This window comes from Canis lupus, chromosome 24 (assembly GCF_048164855.1).
Source record: "Canis lupus baileyi chromosome 24, mCanLup2.hap1, whole genome shotgun sequence".
Classification (NCBI taxonomy): domain Eukaryota; kingdom Metazoa; phylum Chordata; class Mammalia; order Carnivora; family Canidae; genus Canis; species Canis lupus.
Genome location: NC_132861.1, coordinates 48,418,327 through 48,445,934, shown reverse-complemented (window position 1 = coordinate 48,445,934; position 27,608 = coordinate 48,418,327). Strand labels below are relative to the sequence as shown.

General features: G+C 52.8%; 1 protein-coding gene across 10 annotated transcripts in view; it reads right to left on the bottom strand.

Moving 5' to 3' along the window:
* AGAP1 (ArfGAP with GTPase domain, ankyrin repeat and PH domain 1) overlaps nt 1–27,608 on the bottom strand; it is a 529,933-nt gene that overhangs the window by 358,965 nt on the left and 143,360 nt on the right. For 2 of the 10 annotated variants that reach the window (XM_072796781.1, XM_072796782.1), the window contains exon 1: nt 25,929–26,894. The exons of the other annotated variants lie outside the window; for them this stretch is intronic. In XM_072796781.1, the coding sequence (XP_072652882.1) occupies nt 25,929–26,883 (955 nt within the window). In that variant the 5' untranslated portion in view covers nt 26,884–26,894. Of the gene's footprint in view, nt 1–25,928; nt 26,895–27,608 lie in introns of those variants that run through there. 10 annotated transcript variants of the gene reach the window in all.

Sequence of the window (27,608 nt, the reverse complement as noted above, 5' to 3'; positions counted from 1 at the left end):
TAAAAGATACCATCAGTTGGTTTCAATCCCAGTCCAATTTACATTATGTTGAATCAGGTGTTAACTGCTGTTTTACAGATCAAAGGTGGTTGAAAACTGGCAGCTTCATATGGTTCTACCTATGGCAGGCACATAAGACCGCACAGGCAAAAATCATACCCACACGGTGTGATTACTAATACAGATCAGAAGTGCTGCAGAATTCTGAAATCCTGAAAATCCCTCCAATCACAGGAACAGAGCAAGAGGACAAATAGGCTAACCCAAGAGCTCTTCCAAGGGACCTGAACCGCAATAAAGCTCCACCTGCCGGAACCCCACCTCCCCAGCCCGTGAGACTCTAGCTACCCAAGGACCGGGGAGGCCAACCCGGCCTCCACTTAGGCTCCGGTTCCTCTTCTTGCCCTGAGCCCTCCTCGGAGCTGAGAGCTTGCAGCTAGAGGCTCACCAGCAATCATCTCACGCTCTCATCTCTCACTGCATTAAACTCGCCATCCTCTGGCTGGTGGGCTCAATCCCCAGCAGAGCTACGGACTCTGATTTCTGCTTCCAAATTATCAACCGGAAGCACAGCATGCGGCCACAATTAGAACTTTATGGTCTCTCCTCCCCTCCCCTCCTGATCCTGATCCCATTTGGCTCCAGTGATCACAAATACAGGTTCCAAGCAAAACTCGTGAAATTATACACAGGGTTTAAAAAAAAAAAAAAAAAAAAAAGGAACCTGACATTGCAGGTGAGATTTTTAAAACAATGCATTATCTCAGGGATTGAGATGCCCATTTAAAAACCTTAAATTTGGCTCAGCGGTTTAGTGCCGCCTTCAGCCCAGGACCTGATCCTGGAGACCCGGAATCGAGTCCCATGTCGGGCTCCCCACGTGGAGCCTGCTTCTTTCTCCCTCTGTGTCTCTGCCTCTTTCTCTCTCTTTCTCTGTGTCTCTCATGAATAAATAAATAAAATCTTTAAAAAAAAATTTAAAAAATCTTAAATTTCACAAGGACTTTAAAAAAAATATTCTTTTTAGCAACAGAAAAATGAAGGAGCCTTTACTTTTACTTTAAAGCATGTGTAATCCCAAAACATAAATCGAAACAACAGGAAAAAAGCAAACACATCTACACGGAGGAAGAGCACTGCTGGAGACCCTGGCTCCCACGGCGGCATCATTTCTGTGCTGAGAAAGGAAGTTCATGTCCTTAATAAAATAAAGAAACCCATTTCAATGCAGCAGGAAAGAGCCATGCCACAAACTGGTTAATTCGCTGATGACTCGCAAAAAGGAGGACTTAACAGAAGCTCACTGGCACCATTTGCCAGAGTAGGATTTAATTTCTTATTTGGAAATCTTTGAATCTCTATAATAAATGGAATAAAGCATAGACCGTTGGGATACCAGATTCATGTTCAGGTTCCTTGAAAGTTCAGGTTGCTTTTCAGTGGCCTCAAAGATCCACAGACAAAAAAGCTCCCCCCCACCCCACCCCACCCCACCTCCATTCATAAGCTGTGCCCAGTGCAGGGTGACAAGCAGGGCCACCAAGATGCCCCAATCTCACCACCAGGCTCACACCAGCAATGCCACCCCAGGCATCTCCCCCCACGAGCCCTGGTGTGACCCAAAACCCTTTGGGGGAATTACTGGCCGTTAGTGGGACCCTTTCTTTTCTCCTCTAAGGAGCCCCCAAGGCAAAACTGCTGCCACCCAGATGAACTCTGGGGAACTTGCAAGGTTTTAAGCCTCCAGAGGATGAGGACTCCCTTCCCTGCACCGTCCTCAACAGCGTCCCTGAGTGCTTCATGGCACACCCTGTTCCCAAGCCCAGAGAACACCTCTGCCATGGCTGGCGGGGAAGGAACAGCTCGGAAGACTGGTGTCTGAGGGTGAGAGAAGGAGAGGGTGTGAGGACCTGGGCGTGAGAAAGGAGAGGAAGAAGTCAGATGCCCACCCAGAGCCTCAAGGAGGACAGGAGAGCCAGCCGGGAAGGGCTCTTCTGTGCAGCTCCAGGCCTCTGAACACCTGTGTCTCCTGCTTCCGACAGTTTATCCAAACAAGAACTTGACAATCCCACAGCCCATACCCGGACTCCATCAGATCCCCAAATTCACTGTTACAGAAACCAGGGTGCTGCTGCCTGTCGTGCCAGCAGATGTCTTTCTGGGGCAGCTTTGGGTCCCCAAGCAGGATAACCCTACATCCCAGCCCGTGTCAACCTAAGACACAGAACACAAGGTCTGTCCCTAAATGGTGTCTCAATGCTGGGGTGCCAAGAACTGCCCACACACGGGCCCCAGAAACACCTGCTGCGGCTCCCTTGGCACTTGTGGCAAAACATCACACCCTGCTGTCTGCTTACTTCAGCAGGGTCTCCCTCCTAGTTTTAACTCCCAAACCCCGACAGCGAGGGGCGAGTTTAGACACCATCAGTGGGAGCCAGTCAACTGCAGGACATGCAGTCCGACGAGGCCTTGTCTGCTACCTCGCCTGCGCAGGAAGGACGGCACACCTTCCAGGCCGTGAAAACGCCATCGATCAACAACGGTTTCCAAAGTTGGGTTTTGAATTACGCTAACCCTTAGGGTAGCAGAATGCAACCTGGGCGTGGCTGTTCACTTTCCGGAGCCTAGTTCACAGCAATGCAGAGTAAATTCTGGCCACAAAATGCTCCAGAGGTTTTAGAAACAGAGAGAGACTCAACCAAGTGTTTGGGGAATCCCACATAACCAGTGGGAATTCAAAGGGGTCACAAAAACTTCAGGGAAAAAAAAATACATCCAACTTCCAATATCTATCAGGGTGGCAAGCAGAAATGTTACAAAAAGCCAGGCCAATCTCCCCAGCTAAACCAACTGCTGCCACCCCAAACCTTACCTTCTACTTCAGGCTTTCTACACCAAGACAAGCCCAAACCAAAGACACTGCCCGTGTCTGCAGGTCTCCCGGGTCCTGGGCCCCAAACCAGTCAGACGCAGCCTGTCCCACTCCCAGGCAGTAAAGACTATTGAGCAAGGAGAGCCGCACTCTAAGGGTGGGGATCTCAGGACACCTCGCCTCACCAGGCTCCTCTCCTTCCTTCCTTCCCACACAAGCCAGGGGTCACAGCCCGTCAGATGCCCGCAGTGGTCCAGGCCACCAACACCCACCGCATGGCCCCCACCTGCCACAGGGGAGATCTCCCTCCAGCCCCTCCCTGCCACCAGGGGAGCTTTGCTACCCCAGGATCTTAGCACAGACCATACTTCAGGAGGACCGGTGGCCGGGCTTCGGTGACCAGCTCCTGTGATGTTAACAAGAACTTTAAATGTAGGGCTGGTGAGATGAACAGTTAAGAAAGAGTAATGGCATCCACTGCACAGGGCTTCTGTAGGAAGTGTCCCGACACAGTGATCCTAGCAACACCCGGGCCACGGCCCCACGGCCACCACGCCAGGCGTCCTGGCCAAGGACACTGGGTCTCCTGCCGGTGGCTCCTGGCACTTCTAAGAAGCAGCAGAACCTTGTCTCTCAGACCAGTCAGCTTCTACAAGACTTAAAACTGTGAAAAGACTTTTTTTAAGGATACTTGAAAACATTTTAACACCTCAAATCAAACTGCAGGATCCTTGAAAAGGCAGATGTTGAAACAAGGGCATGTGATAAAAAGGCAGCAATCAGAAATTACGAGGGAAAACAGCATCGGCAGGTTAAATTCACAGCCGCTTTTCTGAGATGGTTTACAACTGCTTCTCTTACGGAGCTTTGCGTGGACCCAAGGATTAAGGGGGAATTTCTACCGCGCGGCTTAGATGCCAGAGGCAGGCAACACCCACTGTACTTGTGGAGGTGAAGACGAAGCTGAAATAGGCAGTTTCCCCTGGTTAAATCAAATCTGAAGAAAATCGAGGAGAACAAGCCCCAAGGTGTGCAATTCGTATACAGGATGTGTCAGTCCTGAGCTGGAGCGGACCCGGCCAGGCAGTCTGAATTCTATGAAGAAATGTATGTACATGGCCAGTGTGCATTTTTAAATTCATGGTGCAACCGATGTTTCTGATGAGGGATGGCTTGATCTTAGAGGACAATGAATCCGGAAGAGGACAGAGGTCGAGCGATCAGAATTCACCTGTTCCCGGGAGCCCTGGCGGGGTCCCTGGGCCCCACGGAGAGAGAAGGCACAGAGTCCACTCTGTCACCACCGCCAAGAAACATCACTCCCTCTGGGGCTGCGAGGAGTCCGTCGGGTCAGCCGCTTCTCCAGGAGCTTCGGGGGACAGGTTCGCTGGAAGGTGGGGACGCTTGCTTCAGACCTACGCTCTGCACCCAACAGCCTGGCGATTTGGGGCAAGTCATCTCGGTTCTTTGGGCCTCAATCTCGTCGTCAGGGGCCTTCTGGATCTCACATCCTGGGCTCTTCTCTTGCAGGAACAGCCTTCTACCCACACAGCCACGAGCGCCTCTCACCGAAGTGGACCCACACTGACCCCCAGGGAGGCTTCAGAGGACCCGGATCTTTCCCACGGCCTCGTCAGGGCCTTCCACTAACATAACCCTCAACCTAATGTCGATAAAAGCAAGTCAAAACAAACTGGAGCAAAAGGGGTAGTTCTTTTGGGCGGGGCGGGGGGGGGACAGGGCTCATCTTGGGATTAGCCTGAATGATTCCTCCCCACACAGAATAAATCTGCAGCCCAGGGACAGGAAATGGGCAGTGATTTCACGGTGCCACAACCAATTCTGTGGCTGCCTTACATGATTAAGATACTGCCCATTAGCTCGTGATGCCCGGCAAATCTAATCATGGTCCTGGCAGTGGTCTGCTGTGCCGGCCAACATCACGGATCCGTCTCCCTCTCCGTGGGCTCGCTTGAGGCCTCACATCTAGGACTATGCTGGCAGCCACAGAGGACAGACGCCAGGTCACCTCCATTGTCATACTTAAATGCCCAATGAGCACTCCAGGACCCCATGTGACCGGGGTCCCCCTCTGTCACTGACATCTGGGGTCAGTGCAGGTGGCGGGCAAGAACTGGAAAAGCAAACAAGGGTGCCAACCTCACCGTCCTCCGGGTCAGGGGAGCGCCCATTGTGGGACTGCCAGGCCTGGCCCCCCAGGCCTGCTCCTTCTCAACCCTCCTCTGTTCTCAGCACAGAAGAATCACACAGAAAGGGACGTGACCATGAAGTCCACGCAGATGGGCTGGTGACGGTCATGGGCATCATCAGCACCTCAGCCTGATGATGCCACGTGGCACCTCCGAGTGTCCACCTCAGCCTGCTCGTGAAGCCCCCTGGGAAGGACAGTCGCCACCCTGCTCATCTGCTTTGTTCCTCGGGCCTGGTGCTCTCAAGGTCCTGTGCGCGTAGATGGTCTCCTGGTACCACCTCTCCCCTCTATCCCCCAGCACAGTGTCCACGCTGCACCTGACCCTGGGCGCCCTGCTCCGCTCAGCAGTCGCTGCTGTCATGGCCTGGGGGCGCGGGGGCACGCCTCACCCCACAAGCTACTATGCCCGGCACAAAGCCTGGCCATGCATGAGAAAGTCCCACAACAAATTAAATAGAATACAGAATACATTGAGCATAAAGACTGCATTACAGGACACGTCAGCTGAGCCCACGGATGTACACCAGGTATTTAGTTAGATGGACAGCATACCAACAGCTGCAAAGGTTGTCTGGAGTTCTATCCAACCGATCATACAGCAGAGGCTTCTCCGAGGGGCGGACGCAGGGGGATTTTATCTCTTTCAGTGATTTGGGTCCTGTTTTAATTCTCTGCTGAGGGCACATATTATTTCTGTAATACGAAAAGGCAGTAATACTTTCTCCGGAGTAGCGCCTTTGTTCTGCGTCTAAGAACTATAGTGTCAGACGCCTCATCCTCCTGGTGATCAAAGAGGCAAACCATGGAGGCTTTAAAGGTCAGCCTCACCGTCCGGGCATCACAGAGCATGATTAAGAAGGAAACACGGGAGAAGGTCCCCACCAGTTCTGTGATGCTCAGTCCTCAGACTATGAAGGTCAGAGATCCCAACCTGGTCATGAATTTGCAAAGTCCATTTAATAGTAAAATAAGAGACATGAGCTCTTGTGATGTATCTGTTCCCCAGCTCTGGGCCGCTGCTTGGCCACCCTCTCCCTCCCCCCCAATCAGCATTCTCTGCCCACCTGGTACAGCTCGCGGTCGCTTCAGCAAACATGCTGCACCAGGAGGCTCTGCTGGGCATCCCTGTGAATACCGTGCAGGTAAAGCCAGCCAGATTTGGGAAGAAGGAACCGGAGTCCCCACGCTTCCTGGTGCCGACCCACGTCTAGTAACGTGGCCTAAGTCTGAGGAGTGTCCGCTGTCTGACCACACCAGGAACCAAGCAGGTGTACAGAAGCAGGCTTCCTAATCCTTGTCTTCATTATTCTTTATGCTACTAAACCTTAAAGCTAAATGGACAGTTACCTATACTCCCTTCCAATATCAAATAGCGATCTCTTTCACCTTTTATGAAATGTTCGATATATTTTACAAAATTAGGAGACATTCAAACTGCTGTATTTTCCAAATGGGAAAGCCATCAATTACCGCCTGCTAGGGAGCAACACATAGGACCTGCTCCTACTGCAGACAAACCAAAAATATTTCTAGTAGACAGAAGATGTTCAATGCAAGAATTAAAAAAAAAAAAAAAAAAAAAAAAAAGCTAATTCAGGGGCACCCGGGCCGCTCAGTCGTTGAAGTGTCTGCCTCTGGACCAGTCATGATCCTGGGGTCCTGGGATCAAGTCCCGCATTGGGCTCCCTGCTCAGCGAGGAGCCTGCTTCTCCCTCCGCCTCTGCCCCGCCCCCAGCTCATGTGCTCTCTCTCTTGCTCACTTGATCTCCTTCTCAAATAAATAAAGTCTTTAAAAAAAAAAAAAAAGGCTAAGATCAATTCTCAACTTGGTAGGATGGCCAAGTACTACTTCTAAGGAGGTTATAAGGAGTTTTCAGGATTATTTTTGCACGACCACATGGGTGGGGCTCTATCCTTCCCTCTGCCCTCAGTGCCTGGCTGTGGAGTGCTGGTGGCTGAGACTCCTCCAGTGACTGCCCTGGGAGTGAAGAGTGGGGCAGCCCAAGGATGTGACCCCTGAAAGGCACACAGATCAGTCATGGGTATGAAGGCCCGGCCCCCTCACCTAACTTGGGACACTGAGAATTGTCCCAGTCCAGTCAGACTTTGCCGACCTCCTCAGGGTATCTAAACCCCTCTGGTGGCTGCACTGCAGCCCAAAGCCACCCTCCTCCCAAGAGCAGGCCTCAGGAAATGCCCTGCATGCTGCTCTCCCTGCAGAGCTGGCTTCTGGAGGAGCTGACCTCCCACAACGGCTGTACCCAATGGGAAATGCTGCAGAACATACACAGAGCTCCCACCACGAAGATTCTCAGCCCACAGAGCCAGACCCAGGGAGGCGCTGAGTCTGACACAGGGAACACAGGTAACAGCACTTCCCCCGTTCACGGCACCCGGCCAGTTTCCTGACGTAGCCGCCCACAGCACGTACTACTGCTCACTCACTGACTCACTCATTCACCCAGGCTTCCTGCAGCCAGGCCCCATGCCATGAATTACGGAGACACTCATGACCAACTCCAACCTGATGCTACCCTCGGGAAGCATCAGTCTAGAGTAGATGACCAACAAGCTCACAAAGAGAAGTGTGAAGACAGACCATGAGCATGCTAGGCAGGAGCACAAGAGCTCTTGTCTGGGGGGAGGCTGGCTCGGGGAGGGCCAGCAGAAAGGCTTCTCCGAAGCGCTGGGCATCTACACGCTGGCACACAGAGGAAGAGGGGCAGGCCCCACTCAGGAGGGGGACGGAAGGGAACGGGATGAAGCATGCCTTGACATCACGTTGTTGGAGAGGTCAGATATTATCGTGTTGGCAGTGGAAGTCAGCTGGTGGCTTTAGGCTGAAAAGGTGACATAAGTCACACGTTTTGCCTGATGTGCAAGACCGGGCTGCAGAGGACAGGTTGGAAGGCCCCTCCCACTCCTGCAGACCCAGTGGTGGAGGTATGGAAGGAGGAAAGCAGACAGGAGAGGAGTAGAGAAAAGCAGCCCTCTCAGCACCACTGGGGCGGGTTGGGGTGGGCACTGAGGGACCAGACGCAACAGGAGGCCAGGTGTCTAGCTGACGGAGCAGAGGGAAGGTGGACAGCAAGCTCAGATCTGGGGAGAGGCTAGAGGCGCAGGGGTGGGGGTGAGGGGAACCTACCCAGAGGCGTCTACACCTACCCATGATGGTCACTGGCCATGCAGGGGCTGTTCCCATGGAGCCTGCCAAGGAGGCCCCCCTCAGTGTTTGGCTTAGGATACAAAGCCCCTGGGGTAGATGCGCATATCTGGTGTCTGAAGTCATTCTGTTTCACTGATTTACAACCTCCGAACAAAGCTTTATGGTTTTGGTAATTTGGTCTACCTTGCAACTAGCTATCATGATGGTGTTCAAGTCTTTGAAGTTTCCTAACATGCTGCAGTTTAGGTGTACTAGGAAATTTACTTTTGCATCCCCCCCCTTCCTCCAGCTCCCTGGAGCTCATCAGCCCCTGGCCCCAAGTGTGGTAAGTGCTTCATCCCCGCGGGTGGGGGGGCGGGTGAGGGGGCACCTGGAAGCCACACAGACAGGGGAAGGAAGGGGCAGTGCAGCACCTGCCAACAACTAACCATGCTTATCTGACCAGCTTAGACCAAGCGTTGCTCTGTGGTGGGGGGAGGGAGGTGGAAGGTGAATCAGAGCCAGCCACAGACTCCTGGATGCCTCAACTTGAGGCTGGAAGCATATCAGTTTACTTTTGTTTGCTACAATGGAAATGGGTGGAAATTCCTGCCTAGGAGAGTCAAAGGCCCACCTGTCCCCTCCCTGGATGAGCAGCAGCAGAGCCATCTGCCGAGGCGCCAGCCTTTCCCAGGGCAGCAGTGGACCCTACAGCCTGGACCCTCAGGAAGAGGAACGCTCGCCTGGGCTCTGCCTGGCCTGGGGAATGGGATCTGGGGGGAAGGAGAGGATCTCCTAGTAGACAACCCCCAACGCAGGGCTCCAGCCCTCGGATCTGAGCCCTCTGAGATCCCCAGCTCACAGCCTCAGCAGAGGAAAACCAGCATCAAGTGATTTCCAAGAAGGCTTCTGGCATATTTAAAATAGCAGCCACGACTCCATGCTGAACCCTCAGGCTCAGACTCAGTGTTTACATGGCTGAATTTAGAACTCTCAAAATAAAATCATTGGTCTGGACTTCTCAAAACCAATATTACTACTGGACCGAAGGCACGGGCTCCAGCAGGGGCTAAGAATACAACATACTTTGCTTCTTGCTTATCGATTTTATTTTACACTAAACCTGTGCCTCAATGTCTCAAATGTGCAATATCAAATCTAATCGGGGCTCTGCCTCTGGAACCAAACATGAGCCTGCAGGCCAAGAGGGAAGGAGGTGTGGGTGTATGGGACAGGCCCCACTCCTGCACCTGCCTGCAGCCTCAGGAGCCCACCTGGTCCAGGCCTTTCAACAGGTACTGCTTCTACCTTCAGAAAGACAGGGATTATGGTTGGGAAGCGGGAGGGCCAAGGTCCTTCTAGCTCTGACCTTCCAGGTTGTTTTGGAAATGCATACTCGGGTGCCTGGGTGGCTCAGTCAGTTAAGCACCTGCCTTCAACTCAGGTCATGATCCTGGAGTTCCAGGATCGAGTCCCATATCAGGTTCCCTGCTCAGCAGGAGTCTGCTTCTCCCTCTACCCTCACCCTATTTGTGCTCACTCTCTCTCTCTCTCACTCTCTCTGGGTCTTTCAAATAAATAAATAAAATTAAAAAAAAAAATGCCTATCAAGTCCTCTGAGCATGAGAAGTGAGGCCACTGCATTGGCCCCAGGTGTGGGTCAGGTAGCCCAGATGCCTCCTCACCCAAGGACGGGATAAGAGAAGCACCTTTGGGCTCATTGATGACAGGAGACGGGACTCGTGTCAGCAATGCCTGAAAGCCAGTGAGGAGGGAGGATGAGGAGTCTGTAGTCACCCCTGCATTTACAATCACATCACACTCATCAAACACATGCAAGTCTTAGATCTATCCACCATCACATAAAATCAGTCCAAGGAAAACAAGAAGAAGCATTTAAAAAAAAAACACCATATACCAGATAAAATACCTAAAAATAAAGCCACCAAGGAGATGAAAATATCTGTAGTCTGAAATCTGTGAGACAGTGATGAAAGAAACTGAAGACAAAACAAATAAATGGAAATGTATTCCATGCTCATGGATTGGAAGGATCAATACTGTTAAAATGTCCATACTACCAAAGCAATCTATAGATTTAACGCAATCCTATCAATACCAATAGTATTTTTTTTTTAAAGATTTCATTTATTTGAGAGAGCGTGCACCCAAGCCAAGTAGGCTGGGAGCAGCCCAGGGGGAGGGAGCAGCAGACTCCCTGCTGAGCAAGGAGTCTGATGCGGAGCTCAATCCCAGGACCCTGGGATCATGACCTGAGACAAAGGCAAACACTTAACCAAGTGATCCACCCAAGGTGCCCCGAAATACCAATAGTCTTTTCCACAGAAACAGAACAGTAACCCTAAATTTGTATAGAACTGCAAAACATCCCAAATAGCCAAAAGCAAACCTGAGAAAGAAGAACACAGCTAGGCGTTCACAATCCTCAAGTTCAGGATACACTACAAGGCTTGAGTAATGAAACAGTATGGAACCGGCACAAAAGCAGACATATAGATCAACAGAACAGAGAATCAGAAATAAACCCAAGCTTATATGGTCAATGAATATATGACACAAAGACCTGATTATACAATGGAGAAAAGACAGTCTCCTCAATAAATGGTGCTGGGAAAACTGGACAGCTACGTGCAAAAGAATGAAACCAGACCACTATCCTACACCACACACAAAAATAAACTCAAAATGGATTAAAGACCTAAATGTGAGACCTGAAACCATAAGAATCCTAAACAAAAACACAGGCAGTAATCTCTTGCCCATTGACCTCAGCAAGGTATTTACGGAGAGGTCCTCTCAGGCAAAGGAAACAAAAGCAAAAATACACTACTGGGACAACACCAACATAAAAAGCTTTGCACCATGAAGGAAACCATCAACAAAACAAAAAGGCAGCCTACTGAATGGGAGAAGGATTTGCAAATGACATATCCAATAAGGGGTCAGTATCCAGAATACATGAACACCTTAGACAACTCAATACCAGAAAAACACATAATATGATTAAAAATGGGGAGAGGGGGCAGCCCCGTTGGTGCAGCAGTTTAGCGCTGCCTGCAGCCCAGGGCGTGATCCTGGAGACCCAGGATCGAGTCCCAAGTCGGGCTCCCTACGTGGAGCCTGCTTCTCCCTCTGCCTGTGTCTCTGCCTCTGTGTGTGTGTGTGTGTCTCTATGAATAAATAAATTAAAAAATATATATTTAAAAAAAATGGGGAGAGGATCTCAGTAAGTATTTCTTCAGAGGAGACATACAGATGACCAATGGACACATGAAAAGATGCTCGACATCACTCATCATCAGGGAAACACGAACCAAAACCACAATGAGCTCACATCTGTCAGAATGGCTAAAATCAAAAACACAAGAAATAAGTGTTGGCGAGGATATGGAGAAAAAGCAACCTTCATGCACCACTGATGGGAACGCACACTGGTGCAGCCACTGCGGAAGCAATATGGAGGTTCTCAAAAGATTAAAACTAGAAATACCATATGATCCAGTAATTCCACTACGGGGGCATCTCCCCAAAGAAAATGAAAACACCAATTCAAGACAGATGCACCTCTATGTCTACTGCAGCATCATTTACAATAGCCAAGGCAGGGATGCAATGGGAGTCCACAGGTATGTGAAAGGATAAAGATGTACACACATACATGCATATGTACACATACACGTGAATATTACTCAACCATAAAAAAGAATGAGGTATTGCCATCAGCCACAATATGGATGTGAATGGACACAGAAGGTATTATGTTAAGTAAGTCAAGAAAGACAAAGACCATATGACTTCAGTTATACGTGGAATCTAAAAAACAAAACAGGGATCCCTGGGTGGCGCAGCGGTTTGGCGCCTGCCTTTGGCCCAGGGCGCGATCCTGGAGACCCGGGATCGAATCCCACGTCAGGCTTCTGGCATGGAGCCTGCTTCTCCCTCTGCCTGTGTCTCTGCCCCTCTCTCTCTCTCTCTCTCTCTATCATAAATAAATAAAAAATTAAATAAATAAATAAAATAAAATAAAATAAAATAAAATAAAATAAAATAAAATAAAATAGAAAACAGAGGTGACTGAGTAGTTCAGCTGCTTAAGTCAGTTGGTTAAGCGTTCGACTTTTGATGTGGGCTCAGGTCCTGATCTCGGGGTTGTGAGATCAAGCCCCGTGTCTCAGCATGGAGCTTGCTCGTGAATGTCTCTCTGTGCCTCTCCCCTCCCATGCGTGCGTGTGTGTGCTCTCAAATAAATAAAATCTTTATAAAACAAAACAGGGATCCCTCGGTGGCTCAGCGGTTTAGTGCTGCCTTCAGCCCAGGGCATGATCCTGGAGTCCCGGGATCAAGTCCCACGTCAGGCTCCCTGCATGGGGACTGCTTCTCCCTCTGCCTGTGTCTCTGCCTCTCTCTCCCTCTCTCTGTGTATCTCATGAATGAATAAATAAAATCTTAAAAAAAAAAAAAAAAAACATTCATAAATATAGAGAACCAGTCATTGCCAAAGGGGAGGTAGTGGGATGGACAATGTGAAGGGGGTTAAGAGGTACAAACTTCCAGATATAAAATAAGTAAGTCACAGCAATGACAAGCTCAGCATGATGAATACAGTCACTAATACTGTGATGACGTCATCTGGCGACGCGGTAACCACACTCGTCGTGGCGAGGAGTAGCATACAGACTCATCCAATCACCACACTGTACACCTGAAACTAATCCAACACTATGTCAAGCCTACTTCAATAAAAATTTTTAAAAACCAAAACATTGTAAATACCACTAAAGGCCCTGAAGTGCTCGGTAACAGGCCAGAAAGCAAAGAATCCAGCCTGACATCTCAGCTCTGAAGACTCCCGGGCAGGGTCCTGCTGGGGCAGCAGCGGCCCAGCCTGCCACCCTCGGGGCCACGGGCGCGACCGGGCACCACAGGTGCACAGCCGTGCGGGGCCATCTACCGACGTCCCATCCTCGCTCCAGGGCTGCTCCGAAGCAGCCCCACAAATGCCAGGGCCCTGGAAATGCTACCGATCTTTCACCAAGTTTGAGATGGGGGCAGCGGGTGGGGGAAGACCCCTACCTGCCAATGCGGGGGCCATAAGAAATTACGTGTCTGAAATGACAATGGAAGGGGAGGAGGGCAGCCGCCAAAGTGACCTGAGACCTCCGGACGCCGCACGGGACAAAGCCACCGCCACCACCATGCCGTGCTCCTGCTGTGGCTTCAACATATCATCGTTTTCCTGCACAAGCCTCTCTGCCTCCTCTCCCCGAGGCCCAAACCGTGAGGTCCTGGGGCACATGGACACACACAGCCTGCTGGTCTCTGCAGAATAACGAGGGCAGCGATATGGTGTCAGAGACCCAGAGGGCCCTCGGAGGGCGGCAAGTTCCCAAGGTGCCAGCCCATGGGGTGTGCATTAAGGACATGCTGCCCGGCGCCCAGGGCCACCGGGTGCAACAGGGCACAAAGAGGGGTGCATCCAGGATAGGCAGCGGGAGGGGTCATCTGCCAAAGGCCACACGGTGGGTTTCTGTTTGTCTCTCTTTAGAGAAGCATCCTACTGACCTATGGAGTGATATGATAATCCACCTCCACCTCCCAGGGTTGTTGCTGGAATCAGCGATGCACCTTGTGCTTCCAAGTGCGCCAGCCTGGAAACACTCCAGGGTGTGGCTGCTGCTGCCGCGCTGCCACTGCCTTATGGGACACAGCAGCGACACGGGTCTAAAAATAGCATGACCGGTTCCATTCCTCAAGTGGCAGTCGGGTGGCAGGAGCACACACTGCAGGGCAGAGCGTAGGACGAGGCCCGGTCTGGCCGTGTGCAGGCTCTGCTCCCCTGAGCTGTCACCTGAGCAACCCGAAGGTCATTCCCTGCACTGCTAGGCACTCCGGAGGGCCATGTCCCCAGAATAAAGGGCGGCTTTCCTTCCAGTGGTGGCAACTCCCTGGGCTAGTCACAGGTGCACGAGCCATCACACGCACAGTCACAACACACAACAGAAGGGAAAGCTTCCAGTCCCCACCACCACCTGACTCTGGAAATGCGCCACCGCAGAGCCCAGCAGGCCCGGGGTCTGACCAGGTGGGATGGGAGAGTCCTGATGGTGGCCTGAGTGTGCAGGACACACTAAAGACCCGGGGAGGGGGGGCGGTCCTAGAAATGTGTCTGAAGCAGAGGGGCGGGCAACACAAAAGGCGACTGAGCCCCCCGCCGACTCCCGGGGCTGGCAGGTGCTTCACGCCCAGGACCTCAGACCCCAGCAGGCACGGGCAGAAACCCACCCCTAAGACGCAGGCCCCTCGACCGGCAACAGAGCGGCAGGGTCCAAGGTGAATGACCTCTCATGGATTTACGCGGCATCGTCCACACAGATCACGCTGTCACCCCAAAGGAACACGCACTACAAATGAGGGTCAGGCTTCCGAGCCCGGCACGGGGGCGCAGATCTGGAGCGTGGACGGGGTCCGCTGCCACGTGCCACCCAGAACGCTACACCAAAACCGCCGCCTGATGGAAATGCAGAATTTAATCTCCTGCCTCGGGATCTACATCTACCTTAAGACTTTAAGGAAAAGGAAATGCCACAAAAATCTCCTGCAGTGTAGAAAATTAACTGCCTTAGGAACGTGGATTTGTCGGAGAGCAAATGGCCAGGTCCTTCTGCTGAGAATGATAATCATGCTCACTGCAGAGCGAGAGCGAGGGCTCCTCCAGTCTCTGGACACGGGAAGCAGAGGCCAGGGGACGCTGTCGGGTCAGCAGTGCCCACCTGGCCTTTGACCTGCACGACAAGGGGACAGGAGCCAAGTCACCAGGCCTTTGGGATCCATTGGGAACTTGGTCATTCAAAACGCCTTCCTGTGAACCAGAACTTGCAAGTGCTTGTGACCAAACCCCCGTGAGTACTGTAAACATGCAAGTGCCCTTCCCAAGGGGACAGCACGGCGGACTTGAAGCCTCGGAGCATCACGATACCGCACTGTGAACACGCGCAAACCAAGTCAGACCCCCTGCAGGCTTGACTCACGTCTGTGCGTGCAGAGAACAGGACACTCCCGAGTCCTCGCATTCTGGACCTGCTCCCCCCGTACTGACCGACTCTCAGAACTCAGTAACCCAGCTGTGCCACAGGTGCACCACTTCCTAAGCACTGGTCACGGCTGGCGACGGATACAAAATTAGGTTAACTGCATCAGGCTTTTAGGTTCTACTGCATTTGACGTTCAGTTGTTTTATTTATTTATTTTTTCAAGATTGATTTATTTAGTTTGAGGGGGGTGTGCTGGAAAGGGGCAGAGTGAGAGGGAGAATCACGAGCAGACTCCACACTGAGCACAGAGTCCGATGCGGGGCTCGATCTCACGACCCCAAGAGTCCTGTACTCAACTGACTTAGCCACCCAGGGGCCCCTGGATGTTTACTCTTGAGATCTTTTTAGTTTAAGAACAGGTAGGCGAAGCCTTCAAACTTGAATGGGTCCGGAAAGAGACAAACGCCTTCCTATGTGGCTGTGTGTCTGGCTGCGTCAGGAGAAGGGGGCAGACAAGGCGGCTAATTGCACTGGGAGAAGCGAGCTCAAGACCACAGCACTGGACGGGAAACAGCGTTCCTCCAGAGCGTGTGCTCCCCTCCTGCGGGGAGACTCGTGCAATAGTCGGGGTGAGTGTAGGAGGAGCAGCAGACTGAGCAGCTGGGAGGAAAAGAAGAGTGTGTGGCCACCGAGTCCTGAACCGCAGCTGTGGGTGCTGGTCACCCCACCCGGTGCCACGGCCCCGAGTCAGCCCAGTGTACAGACGGGCAGTGCGCTCAGGGTGATGCAGTGAGTGACGGAGTAGGACTCTGGGCACAGCCTCTGGGGGGCCTGCAGCCTCTCTTCCCACTAGCCCGTGCCTTTCCTGACGAGGCCTGAAGGTGACACCCTGCATGAGAACTGTCAGAACAACACTCCCGATAAGAGGATGACAAGCGCCACGAGCTACCTACCAGAAGGCACACTTTGAGCATCAGAACCCGTCAAAACGTATGTCAGCTGCTGCCATGCAGAGACAAAGCCTCGGGGAGGCCAGACCTCTGCCCTCACCTGGGTCCCCTTTACACAGCCCATGGGGGCATCCATCACACAGCGCTGCCCAAGACTGGTCCAAATGAACAGACCCAAAGGCACTGCCTAATCCCGCAGCTTCCAGAGGGGCTCCTGGACCCTGATTCATGGGCATTCACGCTCCGCACACGGGCATTCAGGCTCAGGCCCCACTCCATCCCACCACCACTGGGCTCAGGCTCGACGCTTCCGCCACAGCCAGACCAAAGCCCTAACTTCTGCTCAAAGCTGCCCAGTTTTTTTTTTTTTAATTTTTATTTATTTATGATAGTCACAGAGAGAGAGAGAGAGAGAGAGGCAGAGACACAGGCAGAGGGAGAAGCAGGCTCCATGCACCGGGAGCCCGACGTGGGACTCGATCCAGGGTCTCCAGGATCGCGCCCTGGGCCCAAGGCAGGCGCCAAACCGCTGCGCCACCCAGGGATCCCTGCCCAGTTTTTAATCTTTGAGCCCCTGTCCACGGACAAAGCAGATTTTCTCCACCTTACGCAGGTACCTCAGCACCTCTCCTCAGTCGTATGGGTGAGGGTCCCTACAAGGAAGCCCAGCCCTGGAGCCAGCTCCCCGCACTCTCACCTCTTACATTTAAACCCAAAAGGCCTCTCACACTAGGATTTCTCGCAGGTACTAGTGATGAGCATGTTCTATGTTCTAGCAAACGGTCAAGCTCGGTGCTTTTATCAAGGCAGTAGTGCTGTTCGGAGGGTCCCTGACGCACGAGGCCGCAAAACCAAACGCATTCAGTCGAGCCCGTGCTGGTAGCGACATGCGGTCCAATCCTACTCGGGTCCCAGGCCGGCAGCGGCTCCCAGGGAGCCACGGATCACAGGGTCAACAGCCAATACACTCGCAACCGTCCTGCGTCCACGAAGACACTGTGTCTGTCACTCCCAGTATTCAGCACGCTGCACGGGACAGTCAGCACTTCATCATCACACAGGCTTTGCGTCGGACGATCCTGCTGAACTGCAGGCCAAGGGAAGTGTCCTGAGCGCACTGACGGCGCTGGGTTAGCCTATCAGATGCATTTTCGACTGAGGACGTTCTCAACTTACAACGGGCTTATCGGCACCTTGCCCCTTGCCCCACCGTTAAGCCCAGGAAGATCTGTACGTAAAAAAGCGAGTCAGAACGTCAGCTTGAGAGCAACACAGGTCCAATGACACCATCTGTGTCATTACAGTTGGGAAAACCTAAATATTGCGAGATACTGTGGAATGCTCCAAGTGATCTTTATTACAAAATACTTCACCGAATAAACTTGACGAACATGTCATACCAGGGCCATATCACCACCAAGAGCACGATCAGTCACTAGAACGGGAAGGGGGCGTCTTCCTTCAGGGACACGGGGCCCTCTGCTCTTCACGCAGGTCTGTCGGGCTGCCAGCCCTCCGGGGGGAACCAGGAACAGGGACAAGGAAAGGCTTTCTGAAATAAACACGTCCTTGGCTTGGATCAGGAATGACAGGAATCCATATGCGGCGGCGAACAGTGAAATCTTCTAGTGACATGAATAAAGAAGGGCGGGGGGGGGGGGGGGGGGGAAACGACACCATAGAAAAAAAGAGGACTGCTCTCCTGGCTTCTGATTTGAAGGCGCTGTGGCAGTCACTGAAAAAGCAGCAGCTAAAACTGCAGATTGTGAGAAACACAGGGTGACGTACTGAAGACAAAATACGAAGTGGATTTACACTGGCCGTAGCCTGGGGAGGGCACTTGTCCCACCCGGGGAAAGGCACATCTCATAGCGCATCTGTAAATCCAAGCACATCCACATATTCGGTACTTTCTATCCCTGGGTCTTTTGCAAAACCTCTCAGAGGCAGTAATTGTAAAGCAAAGCCGATGCCTGGAGCCACACGGCTTAGCACGTGTTCTCACGCCCAGCTCTGGCCTCGGCGAGAGTTAGCCAGGTGGGGGGTAAACGCCTTCCCTCAGCGCAGGAGGCCGATGGGGCTCAGGGCAGTTACGTGACACATGGGGGCACGGTGCTAGCCTGCGTGTCGCAGCCAAAGCCAGACTAAACCTACCCCACCGACTCTGCTTCTCCACACAGCAACCGACAATCTCCCAGGCTGCGTAGAACATTCCTTCTCGCCACCTCTGTGGGATCACTCACATGCCCCTGAGTGGGGGCACCCAGAGAAAGTGAGCAAGGAGGACATGCTCTGAGGCCACGCTCAGACATCTGCCACCACCCTGGTACAAACAGCATCAGGAGCTCCAGGGGCTCAATGGCCCAACAGGAACCCAGTAAGTTCTAGCTGGGGGACAGGGGGGCAAGGGGACAGGGAGGGAGACTCTTTCTGGGCAGCAGAGCTCTTATCACCTCTCAGATCAGCCAGGAGAAGAGAGCAGGAGCCCCAGTGGGGGCGGGTTTGCAGACAAGCAAGAGGACGAAGAAATTCCTTGGAGCTTGGGAGAAAGTCACTTCCTACGAGAACACCAGGTACAAAAGCATCAAAATCCTAGATCCTGAAGGGACTCTTGACCTTAAAACTGGGATGAGGCTTTCTAAGCCCCCAGACAACAAACCCAGCACCCCTTCCGCATACCCCTGCCGGCCGGCCTAGGCTCGGACACCTCCAGGGACAGGAACTTTTCACGAGAAGGTGGCCTGTTCCACAGTGTGAGGGCTTAGGAAGTGCCTGTCTACTTCTGAGGCAAAAATCCCTTTCCCTGGGAGTTTCCCTCGTCAGTGCTGACTACTGGGTCCTTCTCATGTCTGCTTCTCAAATACTGGCAGACAAGTCTCCATGCTCCCACGCTTCCCTTTCAAATTAGAAATCTCCAGTGTCTTCAATGAACTCAGCTTCCAGAATCTTCCATGAACCAGATCAAGAAACCAGATTCGGTCCCTACTCTTGAATACAGGAAGGATCAGAGTCTCAGACGGTGGGGATTCTAGTTTGGGAACTAAAGGCATCAGAAGAAGGAGGCTCCAAGTATCTGGGAGCTACGGATGAGCTTGCTGCATGGCATGGAAGGAGATAGAAGCAGCCTCGCTCCCACACCAGCAACTGTGCCTGCTTCTAAGGCAGCGGGACGTGAGCTGTTGGAAAGCAAATCACAGGTAAGCATCCCTAAGTCCAGAATCCTGTTTCACATACTTCACAGACCGACTGGTGTTTGGCTGCTTTAAAGCCCCTGCTAAGGGCACCCAGGTGGCTCAGTGGGTTAAGCATCTGCCTTTCGCTCAGGTCGTGTTCCCGGGGTCCTGGGAAGATGGAGCCTCACGTGTCAGGCTCCTTGTTCTGCGGGGAGCTGATGCTCTTTCTCTCTCTGCAGCTCCCCCTGCTTGTGTGCTCTGTCAAATAAATAGAAACTTAAAAAACAAAGCCCTTGCTAAATGAACAGGAAGCTACAAACTGGATAAATCCCGGCTATTGCCCCATCAGCTGAAGAAGTGGCATCTAAGTGAGTCTGATCTGGGAGAGGAACTGGAGAGAATAAAGGCTGGGGGCATCGTGCAGGGACTCCACATTCTGGAGTTGGTCAGCAGGGACAGCCACAGAGGGGACACAAGACTCCCTTTGATGACCATCTCAAACAAGTGAGCGTCTGCTCCAATGACCATGTCCCACTGGCACTCAAAGACAATCCACCGAACCAAGGGAGCAGTCCCGCGTGCTCACCCAAACGAGCGGCACACCGTGGCCTGCAAAGTCTTGCACCTTCTATCACAGCAGAAACAGATTCAGGACTTGGTACGACCCCCAGCAGAGGACTGTGCAGGAAAGGGACCTTCACTTTCCCTTCACTCCTGCCGACTGAAATGCACCTTTTATAACGATCTGCGTTTGTTAGACAACGAGAAGCCAAAGGATCCCTTTCACAAGCCTCTCACTAAGGCGCCCGGTGCAGAATGAGTGAGCAGAGCGGTCTACTTTCCAACCCAGAAAATCTGATTTTCTCCATAAGCTCTGAGTCTTTAGATCCATCAGTGATGTTAGAATCGAAAACCAACTACAAATAATGGAAATAACGAGAGATTATGGACGGGGACCAACATATGTTTAATTATAGAGGCATGTATGTTAATCCTTACTTAACAGGAGTGAAGAGGACTGATGTGAATGCCTCTGTCAACTGAAAAACCTAACCAGACACAGAATTTCCAGGGCCGTCACCTACAAACATCGACACCCACAGCCGACTCGGATTTGAGCTGAACAAAGCCCAGAGCAGAACTATGGCGGGCAGATGGTACTTCTCTCAAAATGATCCAAAGACAATAATCTCCCTTCTTTTTGCTAATCTGTTGACCTTAATACCAATTCTGTTCATCACCTGGGGACAGAACTACAGCTGTACATACTTTCTCTCTCAGTCACTGTCCTTTATAAAGAAAACCTTTATTTACTCTTATTTTACTGTGACATCATTTTAAATTAATGACTGTTTCAAATCATGAAAGAGAAAAAAAAAAACAGCCTAAAGGAGATTTCCTACCATAAACAAAGCAAAACTCATTGTGGAAGCTGTAATGTCCTTTCCTATGCTTGATGTTGGTAATCATATAGATTTTTTTTTAATATTTTATTTATTTATTCACGAGAGACACAGAGAGAGAGAGAGGCAGAGACACAGGCAGAGGGAGAAGCAGGCTCCATGCAGGGAGCCCTATTTGGGACTTGATCCTGGGACTCCAGGATCATGCCCTGGGCCAAAGGCAGGCGCTAAACCGCTGAGCCACCCAGGGATCCCCGCTAATCATATAGATTTAAGGAACAGGAATGACTTCTTAGATGTTAATTACAGAAACTCCAACCAACCTGCTGGTGGAGAATCTTCTCTTTTAAACTCCTAGTAATCCTACAAGACCCAAAGCATTTTATCCCTCTGTGAGGTCTTCATTAACTCCTTCTCCTGCTCAAGAGCATTGCTTCCCTTGTTGTGTCCCCTAGTCCTCTCAGTAATCTCACTCACAAACATTTATTGGCTCTTATTAGTCCAAGAGCCATGGCGCCTGGGTGGCTCAGTCAGTTAAGCATCTGTCTTCGGCTCAGGTCATGATCTCAGGGTCCTGGGATCGAGTCCCACATCAGGCTCCCTGCTCAGTGGGGCGTCTCCCTCTTTCTCTCTCTGTCTCTCCTCACTGCTTCATGTGCACGCACATTCTCGTTCTCAAGTAAAATTAAAAATCTTAAAAATAATAATAATAATAATAATAATAAATCCAGGAGCCAACAAGCACAGTACTCTTAACTCCGTGGTAAAAAGAGAAATAACATGGGTAATGCCCAGGAGGGATCCACTATTAGAACTGGCAAGTATGTAAATGAGGTTATTACTACATACTGGGATTACCAGCGCTCTAACGGAGGTATGTTGTGCAGAGAAATACAGTAATACCTTCCCCTAAGTATCCCATGAAAATTGTGATTTATTAGAACTTCTCCATCCCCCAAAAGACTATCGGGACTCCAGTAGACAGGACTTATGCTTTAATTAGCTCTAGCTCCTTCCTCCTGTTCATAACATACCACAGAAACCCAATAAATATCTGTTAATACAACAGAAAACCAAGACAACTAAAAAGGGGGGGGGGGGGTTAAGTATTACCGGTGGTTAACAGTTGAGTCTTCTACTTCCAAACAAAACACATTTATTAATTATATAACCAACCAGATTTTGTTGCAAGACGCCAATTGATTTGGTAAGAAATTTTAAGACCTCTCTTGCAGATGTACTTTCAAACATTTCTTTGGTGTCAAGATATTCCGGGCCCAGGCTGACCTAAAGAAAGGTGCTAACAGGTGGGTATGCTGAAACATGGACTCCACATTGAGGAAATTAATGCAGCAAGACACCGTCCAAACCTCCAGGGCCTGCCTAGAGCGTCCCTGGCTGACCTTTGTCGAGGCAGCTCTGCCTGGATCCCAAGTGGGCTGCTCTGTTCTCCAGGAAAGCAATCTGACCTTATACAAAAACAATGAAGATTTTCCTAAATTACCATCTAGAGTCATTTATAAAAAAGCATGTGATTTCCCAAATACGGAGTACATAATTAGTTTAAAGTGTTTCAAACGAGAAACTCTGAATTATACTGTATCTTTAAAATCATGTATGTCCTTTTCAGCAACAAATCAAGTTAAAAAATAAAAATGTACCAAGTTATTTCAGTAATTTCTATTTCATTTAATTACTGCTTCCTCTCTTTCTCCTCTGAAGGTTCCCCCCCCCCAAACTGTAAAACAGTCTATCAAGCTGCACAAGTTGAGCGACAGAAATGAAGGAAATCAGAAATTAAAGAACAAAGCCACTCGTAAAAAACGTGCTGTCAAAAATCAGCTATAAATTACTAATTTAAAAAGCTAACCTCAGTCAGGGTTATCAATGAATCACTTTATTGCTGCAATCAATCCTGGAGGACAGCAACAGAATATCCCGAAGACACTTGCAGCCCTACATGAGCACTGCCTGCAGCTGGTTCCAGGGAGTACCGGCAGGCAGGGGGAATGCAGACAGCATGTGCCAGGAGTAACACCCTACAATATAATCAATCACTTATTAGATCTTTTTTTTTTTTGCATTAAGTTATACTTGTGTCAACAGACTCTGCCCTGCTACATGGGTATCACGTAATAGGAAACTGCCCTTGATCCGACACAGAGGGCTCGGAAACATTCTGGGGCCTCCAATGGTTAGAAGGGGGGGAATCGGCCATGAGTCTCTGGGAAGCAGGTGTGTAACAGTCAAAGGAAGCAGAAAAGCCTCAATAGGGATTAAAAGGTACAAGAGAACCATCCTACAAAAGCAGGTGCTCCAATCTTTTCATCTTAATGCCTTAAGAATACAGGAAAAACCATATATGCACGTGATGTGTAAGCCTGTGTGTTTTAAAAGACTGTCGTCCTTCCCCACTACTAGTGTAGGCACCTTGTCTAAGATGAACCACGCAATTCTAAGAAGCCAAGTAAACTATCTGATGTAATAGTTACTTGTTTTTGGAAGTTATCTTCCCATAGCCAATTCACAATTTAATAGCTGAAGGAGCCGAAGGAAAGGAAAACCTGCCTCAATGACAAGCGTCCTCTCATTTCCTTTATACTTGAAGGAACTTCAAATTTTAATACATTGGGGCCCAAGACTTAAAGAAAGCTAGAGATGCTATTCATGATGTATATACTGCGTTTTGGTTTCAGAATAGTTCTGAAATCCACGAAGGGCTGAAGATGGAAGCTTTATCCACAAATGCTTAGAAGACTCTTAACGGCAAAGCATATTTATCACGCTGAATGTGAGCATCTCAGGCTTTGCTGCACATTATTAGTGTCTGACTGCAGAAGGCTGCCCCACTATCCATGCGGTGTTCTGTAACACACAGCATTTTACCTTCCTAAGATCCGAATTTTCTAAGTCTTGCAAGCCTACCTGGCTCCATGGTTTAAGAAAGACTTTGTGGACCTGTGCCCTTGGACACAGGGAAATTGAGCCTGGGTTCCACTGCATTGAAGTGTTATTACTTCATAGCATTTTACCTTAAATTCAAAACCTCACTTAAATAGCACCTAATTCTGAACAATTTATATCAGAGGAAGCAAATACAGAAAAAGGTAAACAGTGTAATAAAGGGGCTGCATGCACCTTTGTAGTAAGAGCCACGGACCTTACCAAACCCCCAAAACACAGACCCTGCTCCAGGCCTTATAGCCAAAGGCAGGTGAGAGATGCGGCTTTTTCTGTGATTACCTAGAACTTCAGAGTAAAGTGAGGTCCTGGAATTCGGACTGTGGGTGCTATAATCCAGTCCATTCACATTCAGTTCTTCCACACAACCCACAACGCTAACTAGTGATATGTCTCAGACCAAAGTAATTCCACCCCGAGAGGGGCTGGCCACAAGAAACAAACAAACCAGGCGTCATTATGATTATTACTATTATCATCTTACACCGCCCTCAAGGGAAAAGTTCCAACACACTCCACACCTATACTTACCAAAAGTATTATCAGTCCATCTGACCAGGGCACAAATATCCAAACCCCAATATTTCTAACTTGCAGCAATAGGCAGCACAATGAAATGTGTTCAATCTAAATCATGTGTGTGCATTTCCCATCACCCGCCACCCCCACCACGGTACTTGTCTGGAACCCAAGCAGCTAATTACTATTTTCACCAAACCCAGGAAAACAAAGACCCAGCCTGCTATTATAGGTAGAACCTGGCCCTGAACTTCAGGAACACAAAGAACAGGAGTAGCAACTTGACACAAACCAACTTTAACAAAATAACTCCTCATTTTTTTAGAATGGTAAGGGCAGGCAGGAAGGGATGGAGTCACAGTCCCTTCCCAAACATTCCAGAAGAGCAGATTAACCCCCAGATGTGCATGGCAAGTTAAACTAATGCAAGCCTTGCAACACGTAACTTTGCGTCACAACCTTACCAAAATTTCAGATTTTAACTCTACTACCCTGTACTAGATGCTTAATTTCAAATACGCTCTAGCACATTCTGAGGTTCATCAGAAGCATGTTACAACATAACATTACGGATCTTCATTTTACCTTAAGAATGCTTTGCAGAGGTGGGCGATTTCTTTGTAACAGCTGTTTGAATACTCACCCTGGGCAGTCAGCTAACCTGTGAAACCCCCCAGGGAGGAATACTCTCTCCCGGTGTGGTCAGTCACCAGCTGAAAATCTCTAATTAAAACCCCATGCTGCAGTGCTTCACCTACCTCCTCTCTCGCAGCAGCAGCAGCAGGGTTTGCTAATCAGCACAGGCATGTTACTAACAGACTTCTCCGCGGTGACTGTAAGGGGACAGTATCTCTCTCCACACCCTCCACCTCCAACAAGAGCAGGGTGTAACAACCCAGCACCTCCACTCAGCCTTAGCCTCTTCCCTGTAGGGTGATGACCCTGCACTCTCACTCGGAAGGCATCTGTATTTTGCAACTTCCGACCTCCAAACACCACCAGATTATCCAACGCTTGCAAGAGAACACGGTCACACCTCCCTTCAAAACCTCTCCTAATGAGGTCCCTGTCGGAGGGCACAGGACAACGGGGAAGTGAAGTTTCGGAATAGGCTTCGGGGTTGTGATTATTTATTTATCCTCCCTGTATGGTAGGTTGCATTGCTTGCACACAGAATCCGGTCCCAGCCTCGCGCTCCTGCTAAGACACCGGAGGCTGTGTGCGGGGAGAGGCCTGTATCCCTGACCACCGGGGTGCAGCATCTTTAGCAGGAACCCAAGAGAGGAGAGCTGCCAAACCATGGCCCTCACAGATGGTCGCGCCTACGAGGGGGGGGGGGGGTAGGCTTGGGGAGGGAGGGAGAAAGCAACCAGCCGAGAGGAAGGCTGCTGCTCCAGGCCGTGCAGCAGCACCTGTGCAGCCAGCCAGCGGCTGCAGGGCCGAGTCTCCCGCGGCGCACAGGTGCCCCCGGCCGCCAGCGCACAGCGGGGCCGGCGAGCTCTCGGCAACGCGCAGCGCCTGCCGCGGACGCGCCCCGTGGGCAAGGGGGAGCTCCGCAGTCCCGCGTGGCGGCTCCCGGGTCCGCGCGCACCTGCCAGGCCGGCCAGGCCCCCCGCCCCGCCCCCCGGCCGCGCTGCCCACCTCTGCGCGGGGACCCGTCGATGCTCTCGGCGCTGGACGAGTGCGCGTCGGCCGGGGCCCGCCGCAGGCTGCTGAAGTAGCCGCGGGGCCGAGCGGCGCCGCCCCGGGGAGGGGGCCCTGCGCCGGGCGCGCCGTCCCTGCGCGCGAAGATGCCGCTGAAGAAGCGCAGCAGGCGGTGCTCGGAGGCGGCCGCGGCGCGCGCGCGCTCCAGCCGCTGCAGGTCGCTGTTGTCCAGCGTGCGGTTCTTGCTCTGGCTGCGCTCCCAGCGCTCCAGCTCCGACAGCGCCGCGTTCTTGCTGAGCACCTCGCCCACGTCCAGGGTGTTGCGCTTCTCCGCGGCGGGCTGCGCGGGCGCCGCGGGCTCCGGGGGCTCCGGGGCCGTCCCGGGGTCCGCCGCGGCCTCGCCCCCCGGCGCCCAGCCCAGGCTCCCGGCGCTGCTGTGGCGCCTCCCGCGGCCCGGGGCCCGACTCCGCGGCGCCTCGGGGCCGCCCCAGTGCCTGCAGCTGAGGCTCCGGCGCAGGGGCGCGGCCCGGCCCGCGTCCGCGTCCGCGTCGGGGCTGCCGGGCGCCGCCTCGGGGGCCGCGGGGTGCGGGGCGCGCGCGCAGGGCCGGAGCCGCCCGAGCTCCAGCTGCCCGGTGCTGCGGGTGCGGAAGGTGCGGGAGGCCCAGGCGCGCGGCCGGCGGCCCTCGGGGTCCTCAGCGGCCGCCGCCGCCGCCTCCTCGGCCTCGGCCTCGGCCTCGGCCTCCTCCAGCAGCCGCCCGGGGGCGTCCGGGGAGCGCGCGGGCCGGGGCCGGGGCTGGGGCCGGGGCCTGCGAGCGGGGCGCGGGGCGGCCAGCGGGTCCTTCCTGACCATGGTCACGGAGATGCGGTAGACGGTCTTCCGGGGCGCCCCGCGCGGCATCGCGTCGGCGGGCGGGGGCGGGGGCGCGGGCTCGCCGCCGTCCAGCAGGTACATGTCGCCGGCGCCGCGGCCGCCTCCAGCGCGCCGCCCGCCGGGGCCCCGCCGCCTCCAGCGCGCCGCGGGCCGGGCCGGGGGGGGGGGGGGGGGGGAAGGGGAGGGAGGGGAGGGAGGGAGGGAGGGCGCGCCGCGGGGCCCACGCCCCCCGCCGGCCGCGAGGGCGGCGCTCAGGCCGCGAGGTCTGCGCCCGAGGCACCCGCCGGCCGGTGCGCGGCGCGGCCCGAGTGCGGGGGTCCGGGCCCGGGGCGCCGAGCCATGGGCGGGGCGGGCGGTCAGGCGCGGGGGCGGCGGCAGGTGCGGGCGCGGCGCGCGGGGCCCGGGGCGGGCGGCGGCGCCCGCGGCTTCATTGTCTCCGGCGCGGGGCCGGCTCGCGCCTCCAGGCCTCCGCGCCCCGCTCTGCGCCCCGCAGCCCCGCCACTCCCGGGCCGGGACGCGGGCAGCGGCGCCGGCTGCAGCCGAGGGCGGGCGGGCGGCGGTTTAAAATGGAAATGCGCGCCGGGGCGGGGCGGGCGGGCGGGCGGGCGGGGGCCGGCGTGGAGCGACCGTGGGCCGCGCGCCCAGCCCGGCGGCCGAGTCCCGGGAGCGCGGCGGCGGCGGCGGCGGGAGCGCGGCCCGCGGACACGCACAAGCGCCGGGCTGGATCGCCGCCGCGCGGACCGGAGCCTCCGGGGGGCCTCCCGGCCCGCGCTCCCCCTGCAGCCCCCGGGCAGTGGCCTGCAAAA